Raw genomic sequence first — 21109 nt, 5'->3', positions numbered from 1 at the left:
AGGGGAGTCCGAGGCGTTCCCAGGCCAGCCGAGAGACATAGTCTCTCCAGCGTGTCCTTGGTCTTCCCCGGGGTCTCCTCCCAGTGGGACATGCCAGGAACACCTCCCTAGGGAGGCGTCCTCCCTAGGGAGGGTAGGTGCGTAGATTGACCCGTAAATCGAGAGCTTCGCCTTTCGACTCAGCTCCTTCTTCACCACGACGGTCCGGTACACCGACCGCATAACTGCGGACGCTGCACCGATCCGTCTGTCAATCATTTTCAATTATCTGAACTTTTTTTTTTTTTTCTAAGGAGGGCAAGAGTGAAACGGTGCAGGGTCTGCATTTGGCCCCTGGCTTGTATTTTTCCCATTGGCATTCCACCTGACGTGACCAAGCACAGCTTCCACACTGAAGTCAACACGGAAAGATAAAAGCTACAGTTCCTCAACGGTCACTGTTGGAGCCAACCCCCAGTGGTCCATCTCCTTTATACATATGTTTATTTCTGCAACAAAGTTGGGGATTTTAACATGGGAAACAGACTGGCTCAAAAAATGGTTTTGGTCTCCACAACTAGATTTCACATCCGAGATAACTGTACAGGATTAATGTTTTTTGTAACAAATCAGGTAAATGTAAAGCAATGAATTTATGTATAATTAAGGGCGTGGTCTTCACCGGTGGCTAGCATAGCCAACAGTTGTAATCACTTACTTATTGGCCCAAAAAGGGCAGTCATTCATATTTTAAAGAAAATGTTTTATTGTAATGTTACAGTAACTATAACAGACTGTGGCGACTAGCTGTGGGTTGGCCTGAAAGGGTCCGAGGACAAAGCAGCCGGCAGCTTGTGCCAACCATGTCTCACCTAAATGCAAAGGTAATTTCTAATGCTACTAGCAAAATCATATTTGAAATGGGAGATCTTGCAGCAAAATGTTTTACAGCAGTTCTGCAGCTCCTTGTTCAGAATGAATGTAAAGTCATTTTAACTAGCATCATATATTAGCATATTTTAAGCTAGCCATGATAAAATAGCCAACTGTGACAGAAATGAGGTTGTTACAGCCAGCTTCGACCCATTTGCAACACAGCACAAAGCAGTACAAGGCAAAAAGCACTGATTCTAATACTTCTGTTTCTTCTACACACTCCTCATCCTCCTGACTTGTGTCCTGGCGTCTCCAGGTGTTCAGAAACCACTCCAACATAAATTTCCTGACAAACTAGAACACAAAAACTTCACACAAAAATGTAATTGCTCCTTGTCTTCATCTCAACCTCACATTCTATACAGGGTCACATCTTGCTTTTCCTGATTTGTCATTCTAAAAAACACACACCAACACATGGTTCCAACCAACTCTAATGTTCAACATGCCCCATTTAATCTGCCTCCTTCACCACTTATGCCAATAAACCAATTCCTCCAACGTAGCCACTCTATAATCACCAGATACCTTTTTTTGAAGTTTCTAGAACCTGAAACAACTATAATGAATTATTTGAATTACTCTTCTGCATCAAGGACAACTTGTTAACTGGGGTTATCAACACAATGTAACACATTTATGTGGACTGACATATAATTGAAAAAATAATTGAGTGCAGCCTGTTAAACCCCACACTCCCCTGTGGTGGGCAAACCATAAGCGCAACTGCTGGATTCTTTGTGGCCTTTGTGCCTGCAGCTCCAGAGGAGGCCGAGAGGTTGATGCTGGTTTTATGCAAGGAAATTCATCTAGCATGTTCGTCCTAAATTTTCTCCCAGTTTCATTTATATTTGCCAGAGTCCATCCCCTCTCTTCTGAAATGCCTTTCCTGCTTTTAGTCCCTCTCGTTACCACTCACTGCCTTGCTTTAGCCCTGCTCCACACAAACAACTCATCCTCATTCAATCTCATCTAACGTCTTAAAATTTAGACCTTCCTTTTGCTTTACTGGAGCTTCCTAACCATTGAAAAACGAAAAAAAATTACTTTTACTTTTTCTACATTTCATTTAACATTCCTACACCTCAGAGGGGTTTGTCATACTTTTTAATAATATTTTGAATAATATTACTGTCAATTTTCAGTTCAAAAGGTCCCAAACACCTGGAACAGACTTGTATGAGCAGGGGGGAAATAATTGGTTCCAGTGAGTCACTCACATTTAGACGGTCAAAGAGTTCATCTCCTGGATCCTTGTTCTCCAGAAAAAGGTTAAGACTCTTAAAAACCTAAAAAGACAAACAAAAAAAAAATGTACAGTTAAGTTCAAAGAAGTAACACTTAGAGACACAGTATGCACAACCTTTAGTTCAAGCTGCCCATTATCAAATCTGGCCTTTTCACTGATTACTCTCAAGAAGGTTTTAACCAAATTAATTTGAATTATGAAAGGAAAAAAACAAAACAATAAAACAGGAAATAAATGTAATATATTCATGTATTCAACAGACTGGCCAGCTTTGCAGCCTGACTTTTGTCCATTCAATGCAGTGCCAGAAGACCAAAACTGAAACAATTACATCTTGGCATTTCTACTAACATCGGGGTCCACAGATGCATCAGTTCTCCAAATAAACCAGTAAAATATGCAGGACACCAATTAACAGCAACAGATGTGTGTCTTTACAAAATATGCTTGCATGTTAACTGTGTTCTTGTGAACTGAGAATTTTAAGATACCGGCCTTTCTAGGGTGCATCTGTCCAAGTCTCAATCAAGCAGAAACACCCGTGAGGGCGGATATAGTTAGTGAGATAGTTTGGTTAATGGGTGTTGAGAATGGTCGTAGCCATTTAGAAACAGAATCGCTGCAAGTTTGTATAACTCCAAATTTCTCCATGACTATAGCTCAATTGCTCTAACGTTGCACAGTTTTAAATAAACACCTTTCAGAATTTTTCACTGGTGCATGCACTAAATATTAGTCTCAATCAGTAAAAACCTTTAACATCTCCAGCAGTTAGAAAAAATAAATTCCTTCCTTCCATTCTTGTTCCATTTTATTCCTAGTGACATTTAGCAGCAATCACACTGATTTGCCAGGGAATTGATGATGCTAAAATATGCAGGAACTAATTAATTCTAGCTAATGTGACGCTTTTGCATGCACTCATTTGAATAATGATATGTTCTGCCCGAAACAAAACACTTTGGCTGTCAGGTGTTAACATTTCTTTCTCCATCTCTGGGGTAAAAGATAGCATGGGTTGACACCAGAGGAAAGGTTGGAAATTTACATATGCATATATCTAGACACACACACTCATGTGATGACTGTTTTGACAGATTGTAGACAGCTAAACAAGATGGAAAACAAAAAAACTTTCAAGACCCATTTGTTTTCTTCCATTAGGTCTTGGTTGGCCTGGTCACCCGCACTATGACATCATAATGTATGGTATTACATTTGTTGGGCACGTTAGGATGAACAAGAAAAAATGAAAAATGTTCAGTACTTTAAATAACTACTTGAAGCCAACTTCAAAAGTGCTTCAGTCCCTATTGAATTTCCTGTTAAAATGTTGAACAATATCGCAGAAATACACCACTTTACCATCTGGATTTGTTCAAAGCACTGTTGAAAAATGTGATGAAAACACACTTTCGCCAAGATTTCTCACCATTGTTGTTGACAAAAAAGTGGGGAAATTGCCTGTACAAAAAAGGTCCGATTAGGATTGTGTCAGTGTGGTTCAGGTTTAGTTGTCTGACACGAAAAATGTTTTGAGAACTGCATGTTATTTTGTCTAAAGAGCACAGCTGTCTGTCTGACACAGCTGATGGCATGTGAGTTCTGTTGTCACCAATGTGGGGATCTTCATCAGAACACACAAGACCTGTGTTTTAACTCAACTATTTGCAGGTTAGGTAACCATATAAGATAATTGTGATATATAGGTCAACAGTTATTTACAGTCATTTTTGCCAGAAGAAACAAACAAAAAAAAGGCTCCTTTAATATTCTCCAATAGCCGTATAGAGTTGAAAATTTCAAGGACTTTCAAATATTTTTTTTTAAACCTTATTAATTGTTGTTTGTGTATTAGGTTCAAGTCAGTTTTGTTTGTGTTTATTTGAGTTACTGATTTTGGAGTATTTTCTGCTGAGGCTAATGTTACTGGTTACTTTTTTTGTTTAGATCATTTGTTCAATCACACAGAATTCCGTGGAAACAGCTGGTTCCGGAATCTTGTCAATAATAATTGTTATTTTGGAGTTAAACCTTTCACTCCTCTACCCCTTAGGGGACCCCAGGTTCAGGGAGTGTTTTTAGTCTTCATGATGGACATTCAGAATCCCTATTTTCATGACAAAGGTCATTTACGGGTACACATTGGTGACACGTTAATCTTAAGGTCTGAATATGCCATTTCTGAGTATTCGATTGAGATTCGGTTTCAAACGTTATTCCTGTTTGTTTCCAGGAGCAGCGTGGATCACAAGGACAGTTTCCGGGACACAGCATCTGTGACATCACCAGGACTGCTGCTTGTGGTGTCACAAACCATCTGTTTCTATTATTATTGATTATTTGTCGGTTTATGGTGTGGAGTCACTTTTGAAATTAATGTGGCATATAGTATGACCCTTAGCTTTCTTTTCAAATTCAGTCCGATTCAAGACAATTTGAATCTGTCTGCTCTATTACATGGTAAATTGTCTCTAGGACATAAAAAGAAAAACTCAAGTGGTTGGAGTTCTCACCACTGAGGGTTTACGCATAGTTTGTAGTTTGTGCATCGTTTTGTGCTGCTGTGTGAGTCCTTGTTTTTATGTGATAGAAGCTGCCCTGATGTCAGCTGTTTTTATAATCCGACTCCGGTTCTGAAACAGAAAGAACCGTACAGGTAATGCTATGCTACTTTTGGTTTCCTCCTTGAGTCGCATCCTGTGAACATTCAGTGAGCACTAAAGATACCAGTGCACTTTTCCTCTGTGGCTTAGCAAGTTATCGTCCATTTCTAAGTCGTTTCATTATTCCATTCATTATCGACATCACTTATTGGTTGTTCATTACTCATTCTAACATTCATTAATCTATATGTGTCAACTGGTGTTGAATGCAGAATTTATTTTTTCGAGAAAAAAAAAAAAAAAAAAAAGTGAAATTGTGATGGAAATGTCCAGTCCCTTTGTGAGGTCATGAGTCCACTCAGGTCAGACCAGTATTGTGTCTCTGCAGTTTGGGTTTAGCTGTCTGACACAGATGCAAAGATGTTTTGAGAACTGCATGTTATTTTGTCTAAAGAGCACTTAGCTGTGTTTTGTTAAATTGTTGTACAGGCAACTTTCTGTGTCACTCCTGCAGTGAAACTTGAGATGTCAGTTTGATGAGGAATGTGGTTAAAGGATGTATGAACGAATATACATGTAATTTAACATAGTTTCAATGCCAGGTGACTAAATTCAGCTACAATGTGGCTTGTAAGGTAGTAGTTTGCTAGCCTGCTCCTTGTCTTCAGCATCAGCTTCTTAGTAGTTACTCTGTACATTGCATAAAACCTTCCTAGTTTTTTTGTGTTGTGCATTTTCACAATGCATACAAGTGTTGTATTGCCTACTTTGTTTAATGTCAAAAGATATTCCTTGGGGCCAGTTGCTTATATGCACCTTTAGACCAAGTATCCTGTTGTCAGGAGGTGATGAAAGTCAACGGTCAAATGCATTCACACATACAAAACAGAATCAGGAATCCTAATCAATAAGCAAGTACTGCACACTGCAGGAACCGGAATATGCAAGCTTTGCATTAAATTGAATCAAAGAGAAGCAGAACAGAGGGCAGTTTATAAATTATAATGGATGAACAAGGAGACCACCCAAGATTCCAATGCTTGACAGTTTCCTGAGAACAATTTTCAGTTACTGCTGTTCTTTGGGCTCTGTATATTTACCATAAAAGTGTCTATCTGCCGAGACGCTGCCAAAATGCAAAAGGATAAATTTAGATCATTGTACTGATTTCTTTCAAATTGCAAACCAAATTGACCTACCCTACCGATAACAGAAAAGTGTTTAAAGCAGTTTCTTCAATAAACAATTATGCCAGGTTAAAGAAAATAAATAAAACATTGGAGGAGGCATGGCTGTTTTCTTCCTTTACCTTCCTGATGACGGGGACTTTGTTGTAGTAGCGAATTGAGTCTTTACCCAGGAAGTCAAATTCCACCACGCACTCTTTACCATCCAGCTGCTCATGTAGGGTGATGTGCTCCACGCGGAGCGAGCAGCAACCAACTGTGTCAGCCGATTCTCCCTCCTCTTTCTCGTTACCAGCCCTCAGTGCCAGCTTTTTTAGATAAAACAGAAACATTTCTTAAGACATCAAATCTAAAAATACACCTAGCATTTTTATGATCCTACCCTCCCAAAGTCACAGAGAAACATTCACCATAAGGAATCATAACATGTAATTTATTTAATTGTACACATTAACTGATGTCAGTTATGATGACTTAGAAATCAGACCTTGTCTATGAAGTACATGGCCACAGCTCTCTGTCGTGTGACCATCTGTTTGGATTTGAGATCCTGGTTGTACTGGTAACGGATGTCTTCCACACATAACTTCAGCTTCCGAGCAATCTCATATTTCTCCCAATCTTTCTCTCCCTGTGTTTCAAGATGAAAATACATAGGGGAAAAAGGTGTAGGATGAAAGAGAAAGCAATATTAGGACAGAAAAAAAGGATGGTGGGAATGAAAAATAATGAATGACAATAAAAGTAAATGTGATGAACTCAAGTAACAGCATAACTTGACAATTTATTCTTAACAAGCCTTACATCAAAAACATTCAAAGTGTTAAATCAAGAATGCAAGGTGCAACAGAAAGCCACATATTTAATGACAAAATGTTCATCTCCTGTTAGCTGCTACAAACCCACCATCAGTCAGCATATGCTTGTATTGTCATGGAGACCAACAGTGGAATAACTTGACCTTTCAACATGAAAGATGCACAATTTAGAAGGGACCGGGTAAACAGAAAATAACAGGATGGAAAGGAATAAGAATCTTTTTATAGATATCTTCTTTATTTTTTTAATTCAATTTCAAAAATTAAAACATGTTCAACTATGCTACCATTGAGCCCTAATGCACCCACTCTGTAGTCACACTGTGGTGTGTGGTGAGCCCAGTCCTGCCACAGCACTAATTCTATTGTACATTGCACACTAAGTCACCCTGCACTGGCAGAGTACAGAACATCATCTTCAGTAACCCAAAGCAGCTTCAGCTGATAACGCAGTACAGCTGCTAAGGCAACTGCTGAAAACGGATGAAATTGCAATACACAATACTTTTTTAAAGACTATCTATAACTTTTTTATTGCCAGTGCTAAGCTGGACAAGACTGGCCCTTCAGCCCTGCAGCCACCTGAAACACTTCGCTGGAGCTGAAAGGCATCAAATGATTTATGCACAAACCTGATAATGAATGCAGCGCACTGATTCAATAAATTATTACAGCTTATTTAATTACATTGCTGCCAACAGTATTTGTTTGTAATGGACTACCTTGAGCTTTGAGTTTGCATTGAGCATGATGTATTTAATGGCGCCTTGGATGTTCTCCGTCCAGCTGGCTAGCCAAGTCACAGTGTTGTCATGCCGTATTTCCTTCCAACGGTGACCAGCAGGTGGTGCCGGGATACGGGATTCTCTGTCGGAGCAAGAAAAGATACTAGGAAGAATGTATACATGAGTGGCTTTAAATTCAGGGCAGGCTTCCCTGAGGGCCTGTGAAACCACTGCTGGGTTGACAGAAAAAACAAGAATTCAGATGCTAAGATACTTAATATTAATTCATCATTAAAAAAAAAAAAAATTTAATTATTGACACAGAAGTATTTGCTTTTAGTTCCTTACTGAGTAAGAAAGCTTAGTTACAGAGAGCCAATATTTTTTATTTTAACTAAAGAGATTTTTTAAAACTGCTATTAGAGTAAAAAGGCATGTATTAGAATGTATTTGTCTTGTTGCATTTTGACATTTTTAAAATGTCATTATGCATCAGGGAGAGGCTACTACTATTTCACAGTTTTTGTGTTTTGACATTAAAAGCCTTCTATTCCAGTCACTTAAATGCATTTTCATTAGATAGGGCAAGTATGGGCAGTGGAAAAATGATGTCGATACACTGTGCAATGCAATGTTTGCAGACAGTAACAACTGGAAACTGCCAGTGATACCAATCTTAAACAAAAACGCCCTATTCTGAAGAAGAATACTGGTTTAGAAGAAGTTAAGCCAAACAGACAATGACATTTTATTTTCATTTTTTCCTTTCGTCCTATAACTGCTTGGTGATTACGGCATTTTGGCTGTAATATGTCCATAAATAACTTACAGCTAAACAGAAGGAAAAACAGAGCTCATAAAATCCCAGTATCTATCTTTAAAGATTGTTTAAAAAAAAAGAAAAGCACAGCATATCTTGCAAAGTACCCTGTTTAGAGGTTTAAACTTCCTTAATCTATGAATTTAGAAAATAAAAGCAATATACTTCTGTGAGATAAAGCCAATGGGAAACCATTATCACATCCTAATCCCTAATCCATGCCACCAGGCTTTTGTACTGTTCTTGCATTTGTACTCACCGCCCCGTCAGCTAAACACAGAAGTACATTTTGACTTTGCCATCGAATCAACTAAGAAACTGGTTATTCAACTGTAAACTTCTGCCAGCGGGGATCTGATGGAGGAGCTGGTAGCCACAGTTAACTTTGTTTAAAAGGAGCTTGAGGCCGGATTGAGGCAGGATTTATGAAAAAAATTCATATACGTTTTAAGTTTTCTAGTAATAATGTCAGATGAAGCGTTCCAAACCCAAAAGAATGAGCCCTCTAGTGTATCTCTCCATTGCCTTGAACAGGCTGTGTGCTGCAAAATGTCCTGCAGTTTAACATCATTTTTTTTGCGTTCCGTCTGTTCACTTGGTGAAACAGAAAAGTAGTTTTCAATTCAATTTTTCAATTCAATTTTATTTATATAGCGTCTAATACAACAGAGTTGTCTCTAGACGCTTTACAGAGACCCATACCCAGAACATGACCCCCGAGCAGATATTACATAAACAATGGCAGGTAAAAAACTCCCCTAGTGGGAGAAAAACCTTAAGCCAAACAGTGGCAAGGAAAAACTCCCCTTTAGGAGGGAAGAAACCTTGAGCAGGACCAGGCTCATCAGGGGGGACCCTCCTGCCGAGGGCCAGACTGGTGGGTCAGGGACGGCAACAGCACAGCAGGCAGGTGGAAGCAGCAACGGGATGACCGGGGGTGGGGACCGCAGGCCAGCACACAGCTCCCGAAGCTCCGGCCCAATCAGCAAGTCCCAGGTTGGGGTGCATTCGTCCCGTGACTTCATTCGTCACGGGACGAATGAAGTCCGTCCCGTCTTCATTCGCTATCAAAACAAATGCACGTGACGGGGACAGTTTTCCGGCAGTACGCGCTGGTGCTCATGGGAAATGTAGTGTTCTTTCTGGTAAAGCACCACCGCTTTTGTCCAAAGGTGCTGCTAAACTCAACAAAAGCTGAAAGTTACATTGTGCTGCTTTAAGTTTTTATGACAATTAATACATGCAATGCGTTTATAATCACGCAAAGTATGTTTTCCCGACTCATACTTGTATACTCGTACTTGTATACTCGTACAGCCTTCCCAAGAACGCAGTATAGAATTGAGTTCTTGGAAATTGAGAACTGGTTATTGAGTTTTAATAACTATATTCTTGCATGAAAACATCTTAAAAACTTCTATTACTTTCACTTGTTGGTGCATAATGCATTTTGCAGGGCTTAAAGTAAAAAAAAAATCCTGAGCCTGAACTTTTTTCCGGGAGCGGGGGCACATGCGCTCGGCAATTTGGCAAGCAACAATTCCCCTTTGTTTTCATTTAGACTATTATAGGAACTACATACATAGGAATGTCCACAGCATTTCAGTGTCAACAAAGGTACATAAAGAGCACATAATTGTAGTTTGTAAGTGATTGACAGGTAGATATTTTAAATATTTTGTAAACCTGTCTTAAAATGTAATACTGGACCTCGGTTGGGCTGGTTGGACAGCGGGTGGCGGAAAATGTCCCGCCACCCACCCGCCCATCCAAAACTTGACAGGTATGTATGCCATGAGTATTCATATACAGTAATCCCTTGTTTTTCATGGGGGTTACGTTCCAAAAAGAACCCGTGATAAGTGATATACGCATAGTAGCAACCCTTTTTTTTTTTTTTTTTACAATTATTATACAAGGCTTCAAATTGCAGAGATCAGCACCGCCTCGCACGTATTTCACTGCTCTTCTGAGCCGCTGCATCCCGACTCGCGCTGTAGCGTCTTTTTCTTCTAAAGCCCGCGGTGCAGTTGCAGTTGTTTTTTCGAGAGAAGAACATGGTTATAGGTATTTTTATGTCGCTCTTTTTTCTTCTTATAAACCGACATTCATTAATTTTTTCTCCATCTTGAAGTCGGTGATTCGTATTCCGGCAGGTTGAAACACCGCTCTGCTCCCTGCTGCCGTCAAAGACCCGCCCAGCTCTACTTCTGATTGGCTAGTGTTAGTTTGGTTGAGCTGCTTTCCTCTCATTCCATTGCTAGACGAACTCGGTTGACTCAAACGGACAATATCCCGTAGCCTATCAACACATATTTATATGTAAACCGTTAAAGTTACTCATCTTTTAATTTTTTTTTTTTTTTTTTAAAGCAGTCAAACTTGCACGCCGAGAAAAAACTCTGTACGCCGGAGATCCGGCACAGTGCCAGAATACTTTAAGCCCTGATTCTGGGATACTTTCCCATCCCAAGTCTCCTAAAGTCTCCACTGGACGCATCCCACACAAAATAGGCGGAGCAGGAACACATCCGAGCACTTCGGCAGCAGATGATGACGGTTCACAAGAATGCAAGAACACATTTACGCACAAGGACGAATATTGAGAAACAGCCAGAGGCTTCAAAACTGCTATTCAGAATGGTAATCAATGGTAAACATGACAAATGCTTTGTCCTTTCCATTTATAGTCCATGTATATAATGGATGGTCACTCATCAAGCCTTTTAAAACATTATGCATTGCACTTAATGCCATTAAGTTAATGATAGATGGACCAAGATCAGTGAGGAATGACCTATGAATTGATGTATGTAGCCATTTAACTTTCAATGGTACACTGAAGTTGTGTCATCTAGTGCAATGAAAAGAGCAACATATCACAACACAGATGTGCTTCAGATTTTTTTGAGAAAATGTTAAAATACTCAGAAATTATTGTTTGGTCAGCAGCAATCTGTTTTATTCTAAATCAGAGTAATGGCAATGTTATAATGAACAGTGTCAAGTGTCCAAAAGTGCATTCTGCTGATGAACTCAATACAAAGTTCTCTGAGAGGGCTTTCTCGGGTAGAAGTCAGTTTAAATGTAAAAATGTGTGCTTTTCCCTTTATGAATTTCTACAAGACAATGTTCATATAGCTTTGGGTCCAAATTAAATTAGTTATTTGTTATGATTTTTGTGGTTTGTTTTAATCAGTGCTCTTGGGCCTTATTTTCTTTGGTGGGAAATGGCTACTTCACTATAGAGTCAAGCAATCCAGCTCACTTGCTGCAGTTGATAATGACATCCTCAGGCTGGATCCTTTTCTTCAGCATTCCCTGTTTTGGATGCTCGCCTCTCCCTCGGAAAAGACCTGGAGGCTCAATCTTAAAGTTACCAATACGTTCTTTGTGGTGGTCCAGCATACAGTAGCCATATTCATCCACGATTTTCTGATTGGCCTCTTTTATAGCCTATAACAGATATTAAGAAGTGATTTGTCAGTCATACATTGCCTTAGAATACCCCTTAAACACAAATATTGTTGAAGTGGTAGGACTTTACCTGTCTCTCCTCCTTGGTCATGTTTTTCCTCGCCTCCACCTTCGCTTTATGCATAGCATGGATTTCTCCAAAGTCACACTTGTCAAGGTCTCCAATCAGTGACCTCTCCTCAGGAGTCATTTCCTACACAGGGAAAAGGTGTCTTACACTCAAACCTTTTTTTTAATTCCTTCTTTAAATAGTTTCATATTACCAAAAATAAATATAAACAATAGAAAATGTCAATTAATTTGATAAATGCCTGAAATGAAAAAACATTTTTATAAATTAAGTAATAGTACATACTGAGCCGTTGAGCCACAGACTTGGCACTGGGTGATTTAATTCAGCTGTGCATTCTGTGTACTTTACTTTGTGACACATCTGCATAGGCTTTAAAATGGAGATGGTCGTGTCTAATTTCTACATGCAGTTTAATGGTAAATAAAGTAAAGGTGAGAGTCTAAACTGCAGTGACACCAGGTAGACAGGCGGAGACTATAATTGTTCTGTTAGGGTAAACAACAGGTCACTTCAAAGCTCTCATTACCTGGGAGAAAAAAACAAAAACTCAGAGGGCATTTATCTCAGACTTGTCCAACAATAAAATATAAGCTTTAAAATATATATATATAAATATATATGAGATTTATTTTGTTTTTTCAATAAAACCTAATGGATGATTTTAATACTTACACAATATCATATACATTTAGTATAAAATGTTCTTCCACAGACTAAGGATCTTTCTTTTAAGTTTTGTATATTTCAATATAACTAATGTTTATTTCAAATAACTTTGTAACCACATTACTTCTACACCACCAACCAACACATCTACTACCTCAAAGACAAAGTTTAAATATGAAATTACCAACAAAACAATAAAGGTTATACTAATGAGTTAATTGGTTATTTGAGAAAAAAAAAAAAAAAAAAAAGAACTGAATGTGTCCCAGAGTTAATCGTACTGTAGCATATTAATTAGTTTAATGAGGGCTCCGATAGGCAAATAGTGTAGTGTCTAATATCCCACCGTGAGAAAAGAACAATCAAGAACTTCCATTGGCATAATGGTTGAAAATCACGTTTTAATTATTCAAAACCCGAAAATCACTGCTTCAGATGATGGTCTCAGTGCAGCAGCTGCTTATTTACCAGGGCTCATATTTAACTCCTGCTGTATCGTTTATCAAAGTATTGTGAAGCCAGGCTTGGCCACCGTGCTGGCACCATGTCTTTAGCTAAGAGTTCAGTTATTGTTATAGATAATAGCCCGAATGATTTCCCCGTACCGTTTTAAACTCTGCCCTTATGAAAAGAAACACTTTGGGCAAAAATCTCCATCTTTGAGTTTTTTGGCTGGTCTGGTGCACCAGCGCTCAACATTTTAGCTATACAACTGTCGTACATAGCTCTGGTGTTTATTTGTTTGGGATTTTTTAACGTGCTGAAAAAAGTTAGTAGTGTTACCCCAAGAAGTAGCAGCGTTAGAACGGCTTGCTCTGAACATCTGACGTTGCGCGGAATCTTCCTTTTGTGAAAACCCAAATAATCTTAAGGTGTGGATGTACTATACTATCAATTTCTCACGTTTCGATTACAAAAATTGCATTTTATGGTATAGCGATATTATCGTGGTGTCATGGTATTTGGGCCTTAAGCAGCAGAACGTGACAACAAATAGTGGTATTAACGAACTGGACATTCTGACAGTACCGTCTCCACTCTGTTAAACCAGAGTTCATAACAAAAAATTAAGTCAAACTCTTTTCAATAAATAAAATTAATAACATAAACGGATTTAAAATGCTTAAGCATTTTACAAACCAGTGTCAAAGCTCATCACAAGAATAAAAGGAAATGACTCAATCAGGGTGTTCAGATTAAAAACTGCTGTGCATGTGCCTTTTTGTTGCTGAAGCTCATTGGAGATACATAAAACAAACCTTTAGACAAGCACTCATACACACACTTCTCCAGAAATACTGACAGTGCGGACACACAGTCAGTCTGCATGCCTAACCACGAATGACACACGGTGGTGGGCGGGCACTGAGGGCAGTGAAGCGAGGAGGGCTTTTCCCAGCTATAATAAAACTGTTTAATTGGATTTGTTCATATGCAGCGAGCTAGTTGTCTGGATTAGCATATCAATGCTTTCACATAAATCGTATTTTCAAGAGCATTGAGCACTAAGCAGCGCAAAATTAATTCAGTAATTCTGCATGATATGCCTTGAGGCTTGGAAAGACTTTTTTTTTTCCTAACAGAGGACACGCCAACAGACATCAATGAGCATGTACATGTCATAAACACATATTCATCCTGTATTTACACACATATTTCTATGTATGCAAAAAAAAAAAAAGAGCCAGAACACATTAACCATCCCACACTTGAAGCAGTTGGTCAAAGGAAGTGTCTGGACCTGACATGCAACACACCCACTTGTTATACGGATAATGTTATGAGGGTTGCACGGGGGCTTGAATACACCACCACTGGCTTGATGAGGTACACTAAAGGAGTCACCCCTTTGTTACCTTCTTTTCAGAGACGAAAATCATTCACCTGGTCATACCTGTAGGCAACTTAACCTTTATGATTCGTTTTGGCCTTACCTTCCTCCAGTCTTTAAAGAAGTTCTCCCGGAACACCTTCTTTGTGGTGTACTCGTGGTCCAACATCTGTGCAAAGAAAACAGCCACCTCCTCTGCTGCCAGGCCCAGCTTCATCTTATTGCCTACACAGAAACAATTTTACCTGCCTCACTGATTCATTCTTCAGAAAAAATGTTTTTTTTTTTTGTTTGGCCTGTGAACATTTTTCATGCCCTTATTGTCAAAACCTGCATTCATCAAGACAATTTAATTAAAATCACACAAGCTTTTGGAAGCTAAGTGAACAAAATCCTACATGCAACACCACCTATCTCAACTCCTCTAGAGACATGCCAGACTAATCCATGAATTGACAGAGACAAGTTTAAAGACAAGGACACTGATCTACATTCAAGCAGACTACTTGTAATGAGCTACACAAACAGCGTGCACACATGGGATATAGTGGATCAAACCACATCCCATAGCATTGTGACTAGACTGCAAAACAAAGCAAAAACAATTACAATCATCAATCACTGTTTGGCCTTATACACAGAAAGCATCTAAAACATCCAACTTTTAAATTAAGAATGCTGGTTAAAGTGTACTCTAAATTACATGCACAAAGACTCTTCCTAAACATCTGAACCAACTTTGTCATCTGTCATCCTCAATTTAGACCATTCCTGCATTTATTGTCCAAACATATTTAACCTTTTTCAGGTCTACAGCTGCAATCAGTGTAGGATCCTCAATCAACCCACCAAAACATGCAAACACCACCCAGAAAGACTCGAGCCAAAATTCAAATGGGCTCCTCCTTGCTCTTACAAGATCAGTTACCTTATACCGTACAGTAAATGCAAGAAAATACAAGATGCAACAAATGTCCTATTCACATTGAACTAAAATTACCCCTGGACCTGTGGCCATTCTGAAATGACACCCAGTGATCTGTATTTAGTTCCATGCATTTCTGTCAGAAAAGCTTTTAACTAAGGCTGGGACTTTAGCGCGTTAATTTCGATTAATTAATTACAGAAAAAATAGCGCATTTTAATCGCATTCGTTTTTTCCCCTCAGAACATTTCTCACGGGACGACTTTCACACAGACGGCACACCAACCAACCAGACCCCTTGAGAGAGAGGCTGCGTCCGAAATCGCATACTTCCACCCTAATGATATTTACTGATATTTACTGAAAAGTGTGCCGAACTTAAGTATACTTTTTAGTATATACTTTTTAGTATGGCATTTTGGACGCACAGAGAGTTATGACACTTAAGTTATGTGGACTCCCATAAGCTCTGCGGCGAGATCAAAGCGTTTTACAACTCTCTCTCTCTCTCAAGGGTTCTGCAACCAACGTGCATTGAGTGTTTGAGTTATGGTTCTGCGTCAAAACGACGCCGTGCCTACGGCGTGTGGTACGCTTCGTCACCGACGCCATCACTGACGCGTACCTCCCGAAAATTGTAACTACGCGTCGAGGCAACGCAGACCTCACGCAGACCGAGTGGGCTGTGATTGGTTTGCTTGGTAGCAACGCATTTCCGGTTTCAGGTTTGAAGCAGTCGTGAACCTTCAGTGCTCTTTTCTTTGTGTACGTGTGATTTTTTTTGTATTGGTTTTTTGCGCAATAGTTGTCCTTATCTCTTTGATTCACTCTGACCGGAAAAAGTCGGATAAACCATTCAGGAAAAGATCGCGAATTAGCGGTCACGGGGGGTACTGCACCGTGGAGAAATGGAGTGACGGAGGAGTCCGAAGGGTTCACGACGGTGTCACGGCGACGGCGTGTGCTCTGCGTTGGTTTGACGCAGAACCCTAATTCAGGCTTCAGCGAAGTGCGGCCGTCGTCATAACACAAGCTAAGTTGTTACCACACACGTTAAAGATGAATGAAGTCGCAGACGAAAAGGGTCTCGTTGATCCCGTGGATGGGAAATTTTGTTTTAAAAAACGGATGAATGGAAGCGTGCTCTGTTTTCTAATGTGTTTCCATGTTCTGGGATGTACTTGAAACAGTTGAAAGTATTTTGTTATATTTAAGTGTTGTTTAAAGAAAGGTCCTTGACTATAGGCTACCTGTCTCATTCAATGTGCATACTGCATATATTTAATTTACTGCACTTTATAGCAAATTGCACCGATTTGTTATTGGTGAAGCACCACCTTGATAAAAATAAACTGTTTCATAAATTGAACATATGTTTTTACTAGTCAATCATTCACTTGTATACAAAAATCCATTTGAAACAAAAAAAAAACGATATCTCATTGTTCTCAGGTCTAAAATTGATATGCGATCAAATTGCGATTAATTGCAATTAATTAATTACAAAGCCTGTGATTAATTCGATTAATTTTTTAATGGAGTCCCAGCCCTACTTTTAACATGATTAAAGATAATAAAAAATAAAAAGTTTCTTACTGCATAGAGCAGTATGGTAGACTGGTCAGATGCACGTTAATGTTCCCCAAGAAGGAGTAAACCATCTGTGTTCTTCTGGCAACAGAGTATCAAGTTGTTTACATACTGCATGCCATATACTACATTTTGGCAAAATGCACTAGTGTGCAATTTCAAGAATGGCTATAGTTCTAGGTTGATTACACCCCCACCTGTGAGCCCAACAAAAGACTGACTTTAGTGCAATGCCATCAGAGATGCAAGTGGAATCAAGCTAAGGCATACAGGTAATTGCGTCATCATAGACAGAAACTTCTCAATATTGCAAGATGCTTATGAAATGGGGGATCCGGGCCTGGTTCTGCAAGTCAAAAATGGACTGAACAAAGTCCACATCATGTCTCAAAATGCAAAACTCTGATCCCATGTATAAAGACTTCCCTCGTTGCAGAATTTGGGTATAGTAGAGAACTAAGGAGGGGACCATGCACAAAGACAACCACGTTGCGATGGGTAAAATTAACCCATCACATCATGTAAAAGTACTAGTTTAAATGTAAAATGAATGTCACAAATAGTACTTGTGAGGTACCAATATACTTTTAGATTACCTCTAGAAAATTAATATGTGGGTAATGTAAAGCTACTATAAAACAGAAATGACCCTTTCTGATAGATTCAATAAACTGACCATTATAGTAGAAGTTAACATTGTCGGGTAGAGGCTGGTACTCAGGAGGGAAGGACGGGCCAGTGTGTTCCAAGAACTTCCATTTCACCCCATCTTCATACTTCTCCTCCTCCCACCTGACAAAAACATGACAGTAAAAACAAGTCATGGAGGAGGCAGGGAGGCAGCACGATGCAAGATAAAAAGGGCACCATTTCCCAACCATCTCCAGCGATTCTGCTCCTCCTCCTCCTTCTTAATCATCTTCAGCTGTTTTGCTTCCTCAATCTCCTCCTTTGTCCTTTTCACTTTTTTTGTTACCAAATGGTCGTCCTCCTCTTTCTTTACGACCTACGGGAAGAAATAAAAAAAATATATATATATGTACTTATGTGGATTTCAACACTAACAGCATTTCGAGGAACTAACTTAATTTAACAAAAGCCATAGATACAAACTGATTGTTGGGAAGCTATATATTTATTACCTTTACTGTCTTCTTTGGCTTTTTTTGAACTTCTTCACTTCCATCATCACCAAGCTGCTTATTTGTTTTCTTTAAGCTGCAGGTATTGAGATGCAGAATGAATTCCTATGGCCTTTCTAATATGGAATCAATCAGTTTTCCAAAAACATGAAATATCCAACAATATTTATTACTCCAAATCAGAAAATTTTCCTGAATAGCTAAAATCAGTTTGACAGCTTTCCTAGATCCCCTAGTAAAAATAGACAAACACGTTTTCCATGCCAAGACCATACCATAAGCATATTATAACCCACATGTAAAAACTGCTTTTATTTGAAGCCAATCAGTATCTCATGCAGCTGGTTAGACTTACGTAGGTGAAACAGTGGCGTCCATGTTTTCATCTTTAATTCTTTTCCTCTTCAGCCCTTTCTTCTTTGCAGCGAAGTCATCATCCTGAGGCTCTTCTTTCAAAAAGTCACTAAATCATAAAAGAAAAGCAGTGTATTGGGGTTTTTTCCACTCAAATCCCACATCGGTGCTCTTTGGAGCCTGATTGAATTATACATTTTGGCTGAATAATCACACTTTATTGGAAGGTTAAAACCGCAGCTGCGGTCGCAAGCTTACACTAGGATAACAACCATACTTCTTAAAATCCAATTTCACATATTACAGCAGGTAGGTCATTTTTTCAGATTAATTTACAAGACCCCATTTCATTTTTGTATGACACATGTGTAAAATTGTGAATTAGTACTGCATGCTGTATTTTTTTTTATCCTGATTTTAATTCTTTAAAGTGCATCTCCTGTCCTGGTTATTAGTGTTTGAAATAAATGCCAATTTAAAAATCAAGATTTAAAGTAGCTTTATTATTATGCTCTAAAGACCTTGATAAGATTATAAATTTCATGTGGAACACAAAATAAATTTCAAGCACAATGATGAGTCACTGACCACAAATAAATGACAGCTGTGGCAATTAAGAAGGATTTGAAACAATACCAATGATGACTTAATTACAGCATTTAGAAATGGAGGAAAAAAATAATTACCAAACTGCAATCTTCACACTGCAGCTTTCCCTGAAGAGTGAATAACTGATCCGCACAGAAATGTCCAATATCAAATTAGCACAAACAAATCATCACTATCACTGCCAATACCAGCTCTTTCCCGTGGAATTTAGTTAAAGACCCGAGTAACCCTCAAAAACACATTAATAGGTACAACCAGGCTGTAAAAGTAATGTGAATATGTTCCAACATAAGGTCATAACGGGACTTAGAGGCTGGGGAAAAAGTAGAGCACTATAGCACGTACTTAAAATTGGCCTACTGAATCCCAATTACCAGCTAGCGTGGTAGTAACACCTACCCAATACACATTTATGACAGCACCACACTCCCTCAGCGCTTCTACTGTATGACCCATGTTTGCTTCAGATTGAAGGTAATGAGCCCTCAAGTTCACTGCTCTGTGACTCCATCTGGTATTTGCTGCAAGCTGTATAAATCAAACCTAATTTGAAAAAGAACCTCTTCAAATACCTTGAGATGAATTTCATTTAAAAAGGAATATCAGACACCTAGACAACTCCTAAAAAGTAATCAGTGTCCCATCCCGACAATCGGCGAAAACCACTCAAAGTGACCGGATGTCTCTTATGACAACTGCAAACGTTTTTATGACACGGTGTCACACATAGATAACGATGACGTTGACAGAGCTACAAAGGACAAACTCAAGAAAGTTAAAGCAGAGATGAAATTGAGAGTGTGATTGAGCAAAAGAGAGAACAAGAATATATTTTGGAGTATAAAAATCAACAACCTCCACACCTATGGTCAACACCATGGGCTGACAAGAGAAAACACTGCTTTTACATGTCTATATATAAACTAATATAATTTTTATTAAACAGCATTTACAGACTAAAAAGTCTCTGCCTTCATTAACAGAGAGTTCTTTGCATAATGTTTGAAACAGTTACAGATTTCCACAGTGACAGAAACCTCAGTGCCAAAAAGCAAGCGGCTGTTCATTTCAGTCACATCTGGTCATAACAAACTTACTAACACACAGTGTTCGAATTGGGGGGGAGCTAAGGGGAGCTGAGCTCCCCTAAGAAAGACATTGGCTCCCCTGAAAGACTGCTTTGTGAAATTTAGGGGGAGCTCTAAAATATTGTCTGTTTCTTTTTCAGACAGGTTATACAGTTCGATTTTCTGTATGACCAAATCCGCTCCGACCCGGTGTGTCAGTGATCAGCGCAGACAGACTGCAGCTTCGCCTGAATTATGGTACTGCGTTAAATCGACGGCGTAGGGTCGCAGTACAGTGTGCATCGCCGCGTACCCTACGCCGAGGGCTCTGCGTCGATTTAACGCGGAACCATAATTCATGCTTTAGCAGAGCTGCGCTCTCGGCCACGCGGACGTGCCGTGCGCTCCGGCGGACAGCGGAGCTCCTGACACAGCTGCAGCTCGTCAGCTCATCTATGGAGAAGTTAAAGAGCATCTACCGCTAGATTCTCCTTTCATCAAGGCAGGGAAGAGAATCAGGCCAGAATAGATGAATGTTATCAGTGACTAAGTTTGTGGTGTTGAACATGTTACTGGACATTCTTGTGCAATTGCTACAAAATAATTTGTTGTTTTTAGTTAATTTCTACAGAAGAATATTTATTTTATTATTATTATTTTATATTAAATACATATTTTACTGTATATTACAAATCATTTTGTGGGCACCCCCTGGCACCATGGAGGAGCCCAAGGCTGGGGGCCTCTTAAGACGTCACTTATATTTTTTTGTTCAAAGATATAAAAGTTTTATATTTTTGTTTTATTAGAACAAAGTTGATACTAAATGTGTTTCTTTTCCTTTTTTCCAAATGAGAATCGATAAGAGAATCGATAAAGAATCGAATCGTTAAGCAGAATCGAAAATGGAATCGGAATCGAAAAAATCTTATCAATTCCCATCCCTAGTAAGACCATTATACAGGATTCTTGAAGCGGTGTTTTGAGCAGAAAAAACGTTGCCTGTGTTTCCCCTTGCTGCTTTTCTTTATTCTGATTAATAAATGAGTTCGGTC

General features: G+C 39.1%; 1 protein-coding gene across 3 annotated transcripts in view; it reads right to left on the bottom strand.

Annotated features, from left to right (window-relative positions):
* Positions 1-21109, bottom strand: part of zgc:173742 (DNA topoisomerase I, mitochondrial) — a 47790-nt gene that overhangs the window by 11418 nt on the left and 15263 nt on the right. For all 3 annotated transcript variants that reach the window (XM_061721320.1, XM_061721321.1, XM_061721322.1), the window contains exons 5-15: positions 18380-18487; positions 18025-18100; positions 17761-17888; positions 17559-17674; positions 14471-14592; positions 11868-11990; positions 11589-11776; positions 7498-7642; positions 6445-6588; positions 6080-6265; positions 2136-2204 (exon numbers count right to left, since the gene is read on the bottom strand). In XM_061721320.1, the coding sequence (XP_061577304.1) occupies positions 2136-2204; positions 6080-6265; positions 6445-6588; positions 7498-7642; positions 11589-11776; positions 11868-11990; positions 14471-14592; positions 17559-17674; positions 17761-17888; positions 18025-18100; positions 18380-18487 (1405 nt within the window). The remainder of the gene's footprint in view (positions 1-2135; positions 2205-6079; positions 6266-6444; positions 6589-7497; positions 7643-11588; positions 11777-11867; positions 11991-14470; positions 14593-17558; positions 17675-17760; positions 17889-18024; positions 18101-18379; positions 18488-21109) is intronic.

The sequence above is a fragment of the Cololabis saira genome, chromosome 5, assembly GCF_033807715.1.
Source record: "Cololabis saira isolate AMF1-May2022 chromosome 5, fColSai1.1, whole genome shotgun sequence".
NCBI lineage: Eukaryota > Metazoa > Chordata > Actinopteri > Beloniformes > Belonidae > Cololabis > Cololabis saira.
This window is presented reverse-complemented; position numbering and strand designations above follow the sequence as displayed.